Here is a 16923-nt window from a genome sequence, read left to right on the forward strand (position 1 = left end):
CATCTGTACCTAAAGTTTCCATTTCAAACTACCAGTAACATGAAGTGAACTTTGTGCAATTTTCAGGAGATGTAGAAGACAACATGCAATTCAGATCAGTATTTACTTACATTTAAACTTCACAGGTTTTGATTCCACCTAGAGTATTAATCCTGTCTGTAAACATTCCTACAGAAAGATCCTTTTACAGACCTTAAGTGGCTAGAAGCACATTAGAAGCATCTATGAATTCACTATTAGCCTGATACATGCTCAAAACTAAAAAAATTTTCTTAAGTGTTATGCTTTTCCTTAATTGAAAATTCAGACCACCAAAAGAAATGGAATATACTATATTCTGCATGTTTAGTGCATAAACATGTAAGTGTATATAATACTTTATACAGGAAAAATTACATCTGAAATCCAGACATAAAATTTATTTCCATGTAGCAGAAGTAGTTTCAAAAGCACTACATATCTGTGAACCGAGTAAAGAAGTTTTGAAAAAAGTGTTTAACTCCGAGTTTATTAGCTATCATTTAACAGAAACATGACATCTTTTCTCCCAAATCAGACAAATTGGATATTCCGGTACTCCAACCACGGTCAGTACTAAATGCAGTAAAGTGCAAGAAAATCTGAAGGGAATAATTATGAAATATTTTGTGTTTTGTCATCTTAAAACAAATTCTAAACTCTTCCTAGAAAGGAAAAAAAAATAAATTGGAGTGGTATTGCAGAGAAAAGCAAAAATACTGGTTATAGTTTGAAAACTGAGTGAAGAAGTTGCCACGATTCTCAACAATATTTTCTCATACAGCACAGATATACTACATATGCGTAGATGAATTTTAAGCGGAATAGCCTATATATATGGGGTTTTTTTGGTTCCAATGCTGCCTAGTTTTTTCCAGTCTGTTTTCATTCCTCAAGTTGCCTAACTAAATAATGGTATTTTGTTGCAACTATCTAAAAACATGTAAGAAATTTAATTTCAGAATTAATTATATTTTCCTTGTTTCCTTTGATAGATCTACATTATGTAAATTGTTGTTACTATTTCCTTCAGGTTCTAAAGTGTTAAACTATTAATTTGCAGTAATTCCAGGTGAAGTCTAAAGATAAAGCTCAGGAGAGGGGTAAAAAAAGTGTGTGTGGGAGAAAGGCTGAGTTATACTAAAATTTCCTTCCAACTTCTTGAGCTAGGTAGGCATTGGCACCTCCTCCACAAAGTGAAGTGTCAGTAACATTCAGTTACACCCCATAAAGACAATGGGTCAATTATTCATCACAGAAAATACTCAGTATTTTCTTATACCTGATTTACTTTGTTTACTTACAGTTTTAATAAGAAATGTTTTGTTCTTGTTATTTAAACAAAGATGCACTGAAAAACAGTTAGGGTTGCTAAGGAACAATTATAAAATCCAAGCCCATGAACCACAGCTACAATATAAAACCATGTAACTATAAACAAAAGTTACTCGCACAATACTTGTATCTGTTCCCTCAGCAAATCAACCTTAGTAAATTGCTGTGGCTACAGAACCAGATTTCTTCCATCTCTATGACCTAATCTGTCCTCTTTCTGAACTCTGCAGACAGGTATTCCCTTTTCTCACTTCACATGTTTGGTTTTGCGTTTTCTGGCACTGTTTTCTGTTTCTTTGGTTTGTTTTGGTTTTAAATCAAATTACCCTTTTCAGTATTAGGTATTCTGGTTCATCAATATCAGTATGCGTATTAAATTTTTTTGTACTTGGGATACCTTTTAGCTGCAGTTGTCTGTTTTTATGTATCTTCTCAATGCCACTCAAACTTTTTCTAAATCGATTCTCTGATCCCAAGCTATCCTTTCTACTTTAACAAGCCTCTTAGTTGATCTAAAGAGAAAGGATTATTACCAGAAATAAACAACCAGGGAAACTCTGGATCATAGAATCATAGATGGTTTGGGTTGGAAGGGATAGTAAAGATCACAGGGCCTCCAAACTTCCCTGGGCTTCTCTGGGATTCCCCCTTTCTGGAAGTGTTCAAGGTCAGGATGGGGCTGGATGGGGCTTGGAGCAACCAGGTCTACCTTAAGGTGTCCCTGCACATGGCAAGGGGGTTGGAACTGTATGATCTTTAAGATCCCTTCCAACGCTAACCACTCTGAGATTCTATGAATTCTATTACATTTATTCATTTTGTTGCTAGCGTATATCACAAGGCAGTCCTGACCAAGTATGAGAAGAAATAAATCCCAAATTAAGTTTTGGAGCATAAATGTCTTGTTCTTTTTTAACAGCACATTCTCCACTTTTCTGTCCATATAACAAGAATGCTTAAAAACCAGAAATGAAAGCAGAAGAAAGTAACCTTTTAACATGTTACTATGTTAACATGTAACTGTTAACATACACTACAACACTACTGTATGTTTCCAATGGTTCTACTGCATTACACCACAATGTATGTTTTGACTTTCAACACATTCCAAATTGTATGTTTTCTTTGATATTCCCCAGCATATGACCAAACACTGTAAGAGTAAGTAGTGGTATCTTCAAAGCAATCCATTACGTACTTTCAGAAACAAGATAACTAAGCTGAATTCTCTACTACCTTTGTTATGTATTTCAAATATTACTTTTGGGCAACATTACAGCACACAATGGAATAAAGGCAGCATCCTACCTGTGGTAGACACTATATTCTCTGGGCTTTCACTGCAAAGCTGTGATAGAAGACTTGTCTTGCCAGAACCAGAGAGGCCTATGCAAACCAAGTCATATTCAGGTCGTGGTGGTGGCGGTCCCTTGCAGCAAAGTGCTCTAAAACACTGCCAGGACAGGGAAAAACAAACAATACAAAACCAAAAATAAGTTATTTTTCTTTTTTATTCTTTTTTTTTTAGCAGATGTGTATCAATTGAGGTGCAAAAATCAAGTTGAGAAACATAAAGACATCGCACGGGAACAAAACATTATTCCAGCATACCTTTTAGACAAAATCAACAATTAATACACTGAGACCACCTCAACTAAAATCTAGAACAGCTTTATAAGAAAACACAAATAAACCTGTTAACTCTTCACCTAAACCTTACGCATTTGGATTTACGAAAGTGACATCCATTTCCTGAATAGCATGAACAGTATATATATGGCAACATAGGCACATGCCCTACTCAACTCTGTGTTTGGATATACATGAGTCTGCCTACTGTGCGAATTTCATGCAATACCTGGTATGAACATTGGAGCAGCTCGTAAGTATCTGATGCCCAGGCTCTACCTGTTGTCACAAGAAAAAATTAGAGTACTTTGATACATTTATGTCCTTCCTGGGCTTGGTTTGTTGTGTGTTACTGTAGAGTATCAGTCGTTAAAAGACTGTGAAGAAATAAATTTTGTTGGACATAGCTCTAATCATGAATATGCAAATCTCTCACTTTACCTGGAGAAGTAAAACTTAATCAAAACACAAAGAATAAAATTATCTCACACAAAGCCTTTATTACTTTGGAGTTCTTCTTATAAACTGCATTACCCGATTAGGCCAAGCTCATCCAAAAGGTCCTTTAAGTAAGGTTCATTAGATCTTTCTTTATATGTAATACAGCAAATATGTAAAAATATACAAAAATACCATTCTGGGAAAGCTAGCAAGTTTACATTTGAGATATACGCTGATGTCCCAGATAGACCTCCAACACCTCCATGTATAAAGTAACTTCTTCCCCAATATGTGCCACCTTCATATCAGAGGTATACATCCTGCTATTACAAGGAAGGGAAAACATGGTTTGTGCAATCACTCTTCTCTCACACATAGTCCCAGTTCTTTTTTTCCATCTTAACCACAAGCCAACCACCCCACTGGGTGAAGAAATCCAGTCTTTACAACCTTAACCTAATTTGTCTAGGCGACTGCCCAGGACCTCTCATTGAGGACTCCTGGAGGAACAGAAACTGAACAGATGTCAGTAAGGCACTGTTGCAAATAGTGGGGTCTGGTTCTGTGCACAACTCATCCAAAGACGCCTTTATAAAAAGACAGCTCACTGAATGGAGAACTTTAATTGGACTCTTTCTGTAAAGATGGAAAGTTATTATACATGGTGCCAAAACAGCAAAAGATATTCAAAGAACATTACAAAATTCAATCAACACCTTTTAGAAATGTGAAAGGAAATATTTTAGGAGTAAAGACATTTACTGTAGTAGCTCGCTGAACAAAGGCAACAGATTTTAAAAATAAAAGCTCTGCCTCTATGAAACTCTGACTCAGAAATTATTTTTTTCAATAAGGTTTGCCCTTATATGTGTGTCTGTAGCTAAACTGAGTAAACATGCCTTCTAGCGTTAATCACTGACGTCAGTTTATACTTATTTCACAGATTCTACAAAGCAACAGTAAATATTCTACTCTGGTACTTAAGCGAGAAAGGCCAGTTGAGTCCATTGCACAACATGCACTCCTTCAAACAGAATTTCCACTTAATGGATATCAGGCTGAAGGCCACATAAAATTCTTCGAAGCTTGCCAGAGGTCCCGAGGCTGTGTGTCAGACCCTTTGCAGCCAGTCTTCCAAAAGGATTCAATTTGTCCCTGTCAGCACAGTATCTTTGTAACAAGTTCTTGATGTCATATTGAAAAACATAAAGCAGTACATCAGCCAAAGAAAATCTGTGCTTCTCTCTGTCCAGATCTTATGCTTGTGCATCCAGACATGACTCTTGCAGCCCTGACAATGTTTGATAACCTGCAGTTCTGTCAAAGGTACATTTTGCTCTTCACAGAACACATATGAAAACTCAGTGGGCTCTGCAGGCTTGTTTTCTAAGTTCAGAATCTCTTCAGTGCAGATTCCTTAAGTCTAACTTAGTCTGGAGGATCTTTACATGCAATTAATTAAACATGCAGCTAAACATATGGCCAGAAATCCATGTCATATTGCACATCCAAAGCCGCAAAAATAGACACGTCACTCACTCATCCTTCACCAGGGAGCATAGGTATGTACAAAAGTTCCTGCAATAAAGCTGACACTGAATCCCAGAAGACAGGGGAATGGCTCCCTCCAGACCATTCTCATATTTAATACTTTATTTATACTATTTACTACTAATAGTGAATGAGTATTGAATATACTAATTTAATAATACTATTTAATACTGATAATTCATATTATTCCCCTATATTTGTTATGTTCATGACTCTGTCCTTCTGCAAGGCTAATTTCCTATTTCCTTCAGTATATATTTTGGTTGGTTGGACTTTAAATATTCTAGCTTCAAAAAAAAAAAAAAAAAAAAAAAAAAGGGCAAAAAAAAAAGCTGCTGAAATTCAAACTACTGTGTGTAGCGCTTACCATAGGCTGACATGAGAATTTTACATTTTAGGGGACATTTGTAACAATGTATTTAAATTTTATAAAGTTGTTTTGTGATCCTTACTCAAGCTCCATGAACATCTCTCCCATTGCAAATATCACTACAAACAGTTCAATCACTGCCTTCCTGTTCTCTCAGCAGCTTAAAGTTACTTGTCCCCTAACAAAGTCAGGGCTATTTAAGCATCCATTATGGAGGCTAAACTTCTATTGTCACATTTAGTAGCTTCACAAGAACTGTAGAGACTAGAAAATTCAGAGGTCACTGACCATGAAAATAAAATTACATCCTGTATTCTGCTTTTGATTATGGGCAGGAAATGACTCCTGAAATATTAAAGCATGAAGTAGAGCTACACTATTATTTAAGATGTCGTCAAGTATTACAGGGCAGTCTGAAATGCATGGAATTGCAAGAAATGTGCATTAGTAACTACAGAAGCCATTCCTGGAATTCCAAAATACAAATTTATCAAAAACCTTGAGAAAGTGGTTGAACTGACAAACAGCACTCAGCCCTTTCCAAAACCAGCACTTTCCACCTCATTTGGACAATCCAAAGGGCATAAGAGAAACGTGAATTAACAGCCTGACTGGTCTTGAAACACTTGTCAGATATAAACATGGAGGTCTCTTTCATTTCCAAATCTAATTTGCTCAATGAATGAATATCCAATAAAAGCCTGCCTTTTTGGGTTTATAAAACAAATTCCAAACCTCTAAATGAGGCCACTTGGACAGAGTGCTAGAGAAGACAGAAAAAAACCCTACTTGACTACTGCATCTATGGGGTCAAGCAGAGCTAGCTGGCATAGTCAAGGAAATATTTTTTCAGGTACAGTTATGTATTTCAACCCTACTGCTGGCAATAAAAAAGGAAGATTATTTGGAGCGCTTTCATCCTATCAGGGTAAGACCCTACGTTAAAAGAAGAGAGAGACATGTCATATAAAGTGTCAGTTTTCATCATTTTTTAGAACATCACACTCAAAACTCCTTATAGCCATTGGATGGAGAGAAGAAGCAGGAACAGACAGGCAGGCAGGGAGAGACAGGAGTTAATTTATTTGGTTTGGGTTTTTTTGTTTGCTTGCTTGCTTTTAAATGAACAAGCAGACTTAAAAGTATTGAAAATAAAACAATACAGTATCTTGCATAAATGTATGCATTTAGTGATTTTTTGGAAAAAAGGATGTATTTGTCCAGGAAGCTGGGAGGAACTAGGTGCTGCACTCTGCAGAAAACTGCAATATAAAGCAGCACTGTTACTTTCATTCTACTGGCCTGTCTGCATGCTGCATGTGCATGTACAGTCATTCACAAGAGCTAAGGGGAAAAGTTAGCCAGTCCTGCTACTCTTCATTAGGGATTTCTACCCAAATCAGATTATTCCAGTTTTAGATGGATCAGTATGTGAGCTGACAATCCTAGACAGCGTCCCTTTAAAGTCCTACAGAGATTTCTTCCAGGAAAAGCACTAAATATTGTGTCTATAGCAGGGGTGGCCAAACAGTTGGGATATATATGCTGCTCAGCAATCACAAATTGAAGCTCAAGGAAGCAAACATCCCTGAATTACTTCTTTCTCCAATACATTACACTGCCTCCAGCCATTGAGTGTGTCACAGAATCACAGAATCTTAGGGGTGGAAGGGACCTTGAAAGATCATCTAGTCCAACCCCCCTGCCAGAGCAGGATCACCTAGAGCACATCACACAGGAACGGGTCCAGGTGGGTTCTGAATGTCTCCAGTGAAGGAAACTCCACAGCCTCTCTGGGCAGCCTGTTCCAGTGCTCTGTCCCTCTCACAGGAAAGAAGTTTTTTCTGATGTTTACGTGGAACCTCCTATGTTCCAGTTTGCACCCATTGCCCCTTGTTCTATCTCTAGACATCACTGAAAAAAGCCTGGCTCCATCCTCCAGACACTCACCCTTAACATATTTGTAAACACTGATGAAGTTGCCCCTCAGTCTCCTCTCCACCCCAGGACAAAGCAATCATCATATTTAAACTGGCTAATCCTCAAGAGTGCATGGTCAGACCACTGGTTGAACCCCAAAGCACTCTTCCTCTACATGCACCTATATATCTTCAATTTTATGCCAGCCTATGCTGCAGGCAGACAAACAAGAATATGGCATTAAAGACAGGAAAACAGGAGAGAGAAAAACAAATTCTTAATGAAGAGAGGCAGTTTTACAGAAGAGAGTCCTGATGTTCTACCTTAGAGAAATGTTACAGGACACTAAAATAGCAACATATTGTTTGAAGCAGGAATCTCAAATTCTCCCTTCAGATCACTAAGAATAGAAATACATTTGGGTTCATTGGTTGAAAACATTCACCAACCCCTGTCAAAAACTTCTTAGTACTTGAGAGGAGCCATGCTTCTGGAGTCTCTAAAGGAGCAATCACATCTCAAATTACTTTCAATATCCTTACCTAGTCAACAGCTGAACAAGACATAATATATAGGCTTAAGTATCAAAACCAGACAAATGACACAGTCCTATTCATTTCTTGACATATTTGAGAACTCTAGTACCAGTGGAGAAGGCCTGGAGGAAACTGGGTCAAGAAGAAAGAAGTGGCTGACTTCTTACAAGCCAGATATGACACTGCTGTTAAGAGTATATTACTTCAAAATACTCCATGATCATGGAGCAGTTTTCGAGTGACAATACAATCACAGTGGGATGCATCCTATCCAAAATCCAGAACAACTTTTAGATTTCTGAAAAAAATAAAGTCTTTGCTATCTCAAGGTTTCAACTCAGTTTTTGATGGCCAAGCTGCTGGCTGCCATATTGCACAAGGATGAAGGACAGTATCTTTGTCTGTACAGCAACTGGGCAGAAGGCAGTCCTTTATGTCCTGATAATTTGCTTTATTGATATCAGAGGGACTGCTCTGGGGAGAAGGCTTGACCCAGAGTTAAGGGCTTTAGCAACCACAAGCATTCAATAAATGTAGTCACAAACATACATTTCCTGGAAGAAGCTGTAAGGAAACAAGTCCTTTCCCTACTAGCAGCCAAAACAAATCACAAAACCTCATGTCCAAAATGGAAAATGAGCCTCTCTGACCATAATCTCTTGCAAAGTAAATATAAATGAAAGAAGAGCAAAACCAAGTTATTACCCTCCTCTTGACTCACACTATGCTTGAAGTCAACATGTAGAAAAATAGTATCACATCCTGTGGTACTCAGATATTCAGTGCAGCACTATGATTTAAAATCCTCCATAAGATAAAATAGTACATGGCTATGATAAACCAATGCTGATTCAGCAAAATAGTTAAACATATGCACAGGTACAACTGTAAACAGAAGAAAATCACTGACTACACTGCACTGTCAAATCAAGCTCCAGGGGGTTGTCCAACACTTCTAGGTTTCATCAAGTGTGGACTTATTGCTCAAGTTGTTTTGTCGGACAGTTTGCTTTCCATTTGTTTTGCTGTACAAAAGTAACTAATCTTTTACAACCCACTAGTCCATTCACATTTAACAGCAAGAGACAAAGGCAACAAAAAGAATGCCTTTGCAGTTTGTTTCACAACCTAAGAAAACACAACCATACCAAAAAAGCCCAAAGAAACACTGAAAATACCAGCAAAAAAGACAGTTGCAGCACGATCAAGATGTTCACAAGGCACCTCCTGTCACTTCAAATTTCTAACAAGGATGAAAGATACAGAGAATTTTTAATTTTTTTTTAATAGTCACACCCCACCCCAAAACAAACAAACAAAACTTCAGAGCACTCAGGCTATTACTTAGCCAAAGTTTCTTCACCAAATCATAAAGAGCTTCTCCGTGATTCACGTGTGTTATGAGGTAGGTTACAGAACATTTTTCTTTTGTTCAGCATAGTATGAATAATTACTTGTGTTGTAGAAGCTCATATGGGATTACAAAACCAGAAAGAAGGATATTAGACCACTTTGTGTTCTTTGTGTTTTCAAATTAAAGCGGACTATATCACCTAAATGCAATGGCACTCTTTGTTTCTTTCTTCTCCCCAAAAATTATTTGGTACACAAGATCCTGGACATCCATATTTGATCTACGGGGCACACACAGTATTACTTCTGTAGTAACACAAAAAAGAGGATTTACAGAAGCAGTACAGTGATATATTTAAACCTCATGGCCAAATGGGTTAAAAAACCTCAAGGAAACAAAATTAGATAAATACTACAGGTGCAAACATAAATTCAGATGTATACTAGCCAAGGAAGGTAAATGAAGACTTGCATAATATAGCATACATGAAAAGAAACAAAAGAAAACCGAAAAGCTACTGCTGCTGTCCTACTCTGAAATTGCTAGGGAAATTCAAAGTATAGTAGGACAGCAAAACCCATCACCATGTCTAGTGAGATTTCTGCAAGTTACAATAGGGCTTGTGTAGCAAAAAGGATCTCAAAATTTCAGTTAAAATAAACACAAATTCATTTGAAACATAGTTGGAAAAAGCACAAGGAATGGTCAAGTACAACAGAGAAGAGAAGTGTGCATTCAGGCACTGATGGCCAGAAGATGTCAAAGGGAATTCAGGTGATACCAGTTAATACATCCCTGAGAAAAGCAACAAGATCTGAATTATTCCACCCACTGGATCAGTAACATTGCAGAAACAGACAAAATATAGATAATTTTTTTCAAAAACCGCAACAGCTCGCACTTTCAGAGTTCTTGGGCATCATAACTGTAAGTAGAAGAAAACAACTCCTGGGCTGTGTGCATGTCTCCAAGTATCAAAAAGAAACCTAGAGAAACTCCAGTGCATTTTGAGAGAAAAAGAAATACCTAATGTTTACTTAAGGCAATGTTCCTCTGAGATTAAGCCCCAGGATATGTCTTGTTCTTTCTTATGAAAGATTTCAAAAGTAACATTTACCAGCAAATATGAGAGAAAAGATGAGAAATCTCTAAGGACAGTAAACCAGACTATTTTCGATAAAGTCCGGTCTTATGGAACATGTTCATAGCTGAGGTAGAATATTAAGTATAGACTGTGAGGTGTGAGTCAAAGAAAGAAAACCTGTCTCAAAAAAAAACAAAACAAAGCAGGACAGAAGGACCCACTGAAAAAGGAAAAACTTAGAAGTACTTTTAAATTATTTTGCAATGTGCCCTTGTGGCCAAGAGAGCCAATAGTATCTTGGGATGTATTAAGAAGTGTGTCCAGCAGGTCAAGGGAGGTTCTCCTCTCTACTCTGCCCTCGAAAGACCACATCTGGAGTATTGTGAACTGGCCTCCCCAGTTGAAGAGGGACAGGGATATGCTTGAAAGAGTCCAACTGGGGGCTATGAGGATGATTAAGGTAATGGAACATCTGTCACATGAGGAAAGGCTGAGAGACCTGGGCCTGTTTAGTCTTGAGAAGACTAAGAGGGGACCTTATTAATGTTTACAAATATATGAATGGTGGATGTCAAGAATGAGCCAGTCTCTTTTCAGTGATGCCCTGTGATAGGATGAGGGGAAACAACAGGAAGTTACAACAGAGGAAATTCCACCTCAAGATGAGAAAAACTTCTTTACTGTGAGGGTAATGGAGCACTGGAACAGGCTGCCCAGGGAGGCTGTTGGAGTCTCCTTCTTTGGAGACTTTCAAGACCTGTCTGGACACATTCCAGCGTGATCTACCCTGGGTCTTCCAGCTGCAGCAGGGGCATTTGACTTAATGATCTTCAGAGGTCCTTTCCAACCCCTATGATTCTATGAAAATACTGTAGAGCAAAACTAAACAAAATTTCAATAGCGTGGCGGTACAATAAATACAAAAGTACTGTTTCAACTGTCACTTTTAAACCCACTTGCTCAGGGGTTCCAGCTAATAATTCTCTCTTTGCCCATACAGTACAAGAAACACACTATAGCAAGTTTTGGCATTACTGAACCAAGAAGTGGGCGAACCAATGAAAATTTGATCGTTCTTTAGTTATTCAGAGGCAAGGGAAAGACAATAACAACAGAGACTGATGAAAAAAAAAAAAGTTACTAAAATAGAAACAGTCTATACAGTTTTAAATATTTGGGTGAAAAGCATTATCGTGAACACACAGTCTAACAAGAAGTAAAGGAGTAATTTAGATAAAAGGCAGTGGTGGACAAGGATAGCTGTAGTTTGCAGGTAGCACAAGTCATCTGGTCAAAGAATTCTTCTGCTTGGAACACTGAAGTGCCTTCCAACACTAGAAAATGGCTTAAGAATTAGATTAGCATTGACAGAGATGCAAATGGGAGATCTGCTGTTGTGTTCTACTACCAGTTCATGGTGTTACGCATCTCCAGTGCTGAACCTTAAGAATTATATAGTTGCAGGCTATGAGTATCTCTTACTCATTAGGCTCCCTAGGAATAATTTCACTCTTATGTGCCCTTCTCATTTTACTTTCCCAGAATGCATATTTATAAAAATAAGAACCTCTAAGAGGGTATCTATTTTGACCAAAAGACCAAGGGAATATGAAATATGTAGTAACATACACAGGAACCTCTCCTCCCCCATTATGTAGCATAAGAGTTTTACTTGGCTAGCACAGCACATTACTACTGTGGGAGGGAACAGAAGACTGACCCACACAAAACATGAATCCAAAATATACAATTAGAGGAAGGCATCAGAATCTCAACTACCATTACAAATTCTTCAAATCATAACCAATGAGAGCATCTTTGAGGTTTGCCTCAATTAAACTCTTAATGACTTAGGGTTGAGAAACTTCAGCCATTCAAAACATCTCATACTCCAACACATTTTGCACAAGGCATTTTGAATTTTTCTTCTCTACAGTTTCAAGTTTGGCTTCTTTTTTTTTTTTTTTTTGTCTGCCTATATATCTACACCTACTACTGAGTTTCTCAGCTGTTACCAACCTTCTTGCTGATGAAGACTCTATTGGCTATTTCATTCATATAGCACCATAAGCAAGCATGGATCAAGGACTACACAGCTTTTAAACTGTCTCAAAGAGAAACAGGTGCTCTGCTTCTAGTGCTTGAACGTTTGGGGAACAGGACTCAATTTGAGATGTGGATTCTCAGCTGACAGGGAAAAGAACAGATCGTAGACAGCAACAGGTCAACTACAAATATAAGATGTTTTCATATGTTTGCACTGTTAAAAAAAGTACGCCAACAAAAGCAAACAAAACACAACCCAACCCAACAACTACACTAGTATATTCAAACAATTTTTTTTTTTTTTTTAAGAAATACTGTCCAATACCTGTTCATCTACTTGAGTTAGGCAAGGAAAAAAAAGGTAAAAATATTCTGTAGATAAATTCTGGGCATAAGTATGTCCAGAAGTCAAGCTGCATTTGAAAAACCACAGCTGAATTTTTCTTTCTGCGAGAAAATGGTAGCTGGCAAGAAAAACACAGATTATTGTGGCCTTGCTAACAAAACAGCCTGCCATATAGCTATGCCTACTCATGGGCAGGTCAGCATGCCCTCTCTGGGGTGCAAACAGGCCAAATGAACAAGTTTCTCTTGGTGAAACTACAACCACTTTTAATCAGTTAAGGGACAGTAAATCAAAACACAAGAAGGTCTTACTAAGCCAGAATGTTGTTGTTTTGTGTTGTTTTTTTTCTGGGGATGATCTGCTTTTAGTCCCAGAGCTGCTGAAAACCTTTTGAGGGAATTCAATTTTTTCTCCTTTTGCTTTCATGCAGCAACCAGTCAGCTCTAGCAAACACACACTTTTAAAGGGAGTAAAAGCTCTCACCCTGAAACCTTTTTGTGCCATCCCTTTCCCAATGATACTGCTTTCACTGACAGTGTGCTGGGTGTCTGTTTTTTTCAGACAATTATTACACAATAGTTCTATGATAATCTCTTAAATTAAAAAAGCAACAGCTTGTTACTTAATAATATACCTTTAAATTGATGAGACACAATCATAAACCCAAGCAGAAATACACTCAATGTGCTATTCAGATAACCAAACACAGCTCTGGTGTGCTCCGTTCCTCACTTGCTTTAATGCACAGCTGTGTGAGATTTAATACTTGCTCTAAGGAAGCTGCAAACACCTCAGTAAGAACCGACTTGCTATTTCTTACTGGAAAAAAAAACCGTTACCATTTATTCTAGATCAGCATAAATCTTGCCAAGGTAGAAAAGTCCTCCTTCTACTGGCTTGAGAGAAAATTTCACTGAGGATCAAGAAGAATTGCCACAGTGATAAAGAGTCTATCAGAAAAACATAAGCAATCTGGAGCAGGTGGCATGATTCAGAGTGAGAAAACAAATAAAAACATGCTTAAGAAATGGAAGATAACTCTCTTTTAGACACTAAGACACACGATTAGCTGTAAAAGCAGATTACAGGCTTTAACTCAATATTTTAGTTTAAAGTATTTTTTATTTTTTACATTCACTTCCCTAAGAACTGACAGATTATTAAAGAACTGGAATAAAGAACTGGAAGCTAGCGTTTTGCAATATAAAGGTATGACAAGGAGTGAAACTTCAGTAACTGCTAATTACCGACATATCATTAGATCACTACTCTCAAAGCACCAGGAATGTACATGAAGAGATGCAAACAGTTTTTCTCATGCCACATACATTTTTCACTGAAGAGAAAGCAATCAAAACTCACAAGTATTTCTCCAAAGCAATTTACAACAATGAAAAGATATTATAAGGCACAAGATACATCATACCATTTACACAAGAGTGCAACATCGTTTCATTAGGTTATTGGGTAATAAAACTATAAAGTGTAAGATTTAAGAAGAAACTAGCTGCACAAAAACATGTCAAATAAAGATCACAGAAACTGAAAGAACACCAGATATTACTTTCCTGAGTAATAATAATATAGTCCTCCTTATTTGAATAAATTGTAAATAATCATGTTCCTCATCCTTACAATACATTCTTAAGCTTGTATTATCAGGTTTATTGCTACAAAAGCATACAATCGCAAATTATGCCTTAAAGAGATCAATGCTTAAATGGGACGAAATGGCAACATATAAAAGCAGAGAAAGAGAGACATTAAAATAAAACCAAGATATGAATAACCCAAGATATGAATACAGGCTGGGGGAGGTCACACTTGAGAGCAGGCCTATGGAAAAGGACCTGGGGGTACTAGTGGATCAAAAGCTGGACATGAGCCACCAATGTGCAGTTGCAGCCCAGAAGGCCAACTCCATCCCAGGCTGTATCAAAGTAAGTGTGGCCAGCAGATCAAGAGAGGTGATTCTGTCCCTCTAGTCTGCCCTGGTGAGACCTCACCTAGAATACTGCATCTAGCTCTGGTGACCCCAGCACAAGAAAGATGTGAACCTGTTGGAACGTGTCCAGAGAAGGGCCACGAAAATGATTCGAGGGCTGGAGCACCTCTCTTAGGAGGACAGGCTGAGGGAGTTGGGATTGTTCAGTCTGAAGAAGAGAAGGCTCCAGGGGGACCTCATAGTGGCCTTCCAGCACCTGAAGGGGGCCTACAGGAAAGCTAGGGAAGGACTTTTTACAGGGGCTTGCAGTGAGAAGACAAGGGGTAATGGTTTTAAGTTGAAATAAGAGGAATTTAGGTTAGAGGTCAGGTGGAAATTCTTCAATGTAAGGGTGGTGAGATACTGGAACATGTTGCCCAGGAAAGTTGGTGGATGTCCCCTATCTGGAAGTGTTCAAGGGCAGGCTGGATGGGGCTTTGAGCAGCCTGTTCCTAGTGGAAGGAGTCCCTGCCCATGCAGGGGAGTTAGAACTTGATGATCTTTAAGGTCCCTTCCAAATCCAAAAATTCTATTCTAAAAAAAAAGTCTTTCAGAACAAATATCTTAATGTAAACATTCCTTACAACAAGTGATATTAAACTTTTAGTTTCTTAGTGGGCTGCACAAGGTCATTATCTGATACCTAGGTGGAATCGTCATAGAATCAGAAGGGTTTGGGTTGGAAGGGACCTTAAAGAGCACCTAGTTCCAAAACCCCCTGCATGGGCAGGGACACCTCCCACTAGATCAGGTTGCTCAAAGCCCCATCCAACCTGGCCTTGAACACTTCCAGAGAGACATCCACCAACTTTCCTGGGCAACATGTTCCAGTGTCTCAACACTCTCACAGTTTATATGAACTATAAAAGAGGTAGTAATTTATGGATTGCTATAAAACTGGCAGAGTGCTTCCATAAGGGCAGTGCATTTGTCCACTGACTGAACAGCTCTATCTAGAGAAGCACAGATGTCTAATTTGGGACCCAACTTTCTCCAGCTTAACAGGTCTATCTAATATTACCTTCTTTCTTCCAAGTATTAGATTTTTTTAAAAAACATATTTAAGAATAAATCTAAAACATTACTGGTTGTGACAAAATAGCCATAACACAACGTAGTTTATTTGGATTTATATGGAAAATTAACCATAATTTACAATTTAGTTTTACAGAATAATGTAAAAGTAATACAGTGCTCAGGCACACAGATGTACATTCACTTGTTAGCTTTGCAGAGCAGAGACAAAAGAAGGTGATGGTGTACTGCTATCAATCAAAACACTACCTCTGCATAGCAGCAGGAAGCAAAAACACTGTCCCAAATCCCACAGCCCAACATAGTAAGAGCTGGGGCATCAGCTCTACATACAACTTCATTGGACTTGGCCTAGGTGAGCAGGATGTAGACCAGAATTTCAGGATAGATAGCAAACCATATGAATCAAAAAAGAGGAGATCCTCCAAGACTAGTCACTGCCTGTTCTCAAGCTTGAAATCAGAAAGATTAGAATTTTAAGTAGTTACTGCAAAAGAACATTTTCTCTTTATTTTCATACAAGTAGTTTATAAAGCCTATTGAAATGACAAAAAACATGCTGTTTGCAGTTCTTTGGTAACAGGGAAAATTTCTGGTTCCCAGTCTAAGGTATGAGCCCCTGTGTCTCCTGTAACAGAGGAGATGAAGCACCTGTACACTGTGTCATTATTCTCAACTGAAGAATGTCAAGGAAATCAAACTGAAATATACCAAACAAAACAGAAAAAAGCATAAGCCTTACCATTCCTTAAGCCTCATCCAGTTACATAGAATGCTGAAGCAGAAATTCTCCTGCCACTATTAACTACACTGCTAAAATCCTAAAATTTGTTAACAGCTACTGTTCTACTATTGAATTTTCCAAGCTCCTGACCACAGGAAACTAAAAAACATCAGATCTTTTAAATAACTAAGTGCTCTCTACAAACTAAGATGTTTTGATGGAAAATAACAGAATACTCGGGCAGACAGTTCAAGATAAAGCAAAACATATGAAATTATAGCAAATATATATGCTGTCTCAAGTTCAAAAATCTAAATGCGTCTTCCTAATAAACAGTGAAAGGACTTCGGTTCTTATGAGGCAAACTAATTTCCAAAAAATTTAGGCAATGGCACATTAGTTTAAATTGACCAATTAGCAGTGACTTGGGTTAGTTTTTAATTTTATACTTAGAAACATGACAACATGTTGCTAACTTCACAAAGTTGAGGAGGTCAGCCTCAACACTGAAATTCACCCAAAAGAGCTGAAAAAAAGACCTAAGAATACA

General features: G+C 37.9%; 1 protein-coding gene across 4 annotated transcripts in view; it reads right to left on the bottom strand.

The window, feature by feature from the left end:
- ARL15 (ADP ribosylation factor like GTPase 15) overlaps positions 1-16923 on the bottom strand; it is a 234730-nt gene that overhangs the window by 148015 nt on the left and 69792 nt on the right. For all 4 annotated transcript variants that reach the window (XM_051641885.1, XM_051641882.1, XM_051641884.1 and 1 more), the window contains one exon: positions 2662-2806. In XM_051641885.1, the coding sequence (XP_051497845.1) occupies positions 2662-2806 (145 nt within the window). The remainder of the gene's footprint in view (positions 1-2661; positions 2807-16923) is intronic.

The sequence above is a fragment of the Apus apus genome, chromosome Z (assembly GCF_020740795.1).
Source record: "Apus apus isolate bApuApu2 chromosome Z, bApuApu2.pri.cur, whole genome shotgun sequence".
Taxonomy (NCBI): Eukaryota; Metazoa; Chordata; class Aves; order Apodiformes; family Apodidae; genus Apus; species Apus apus.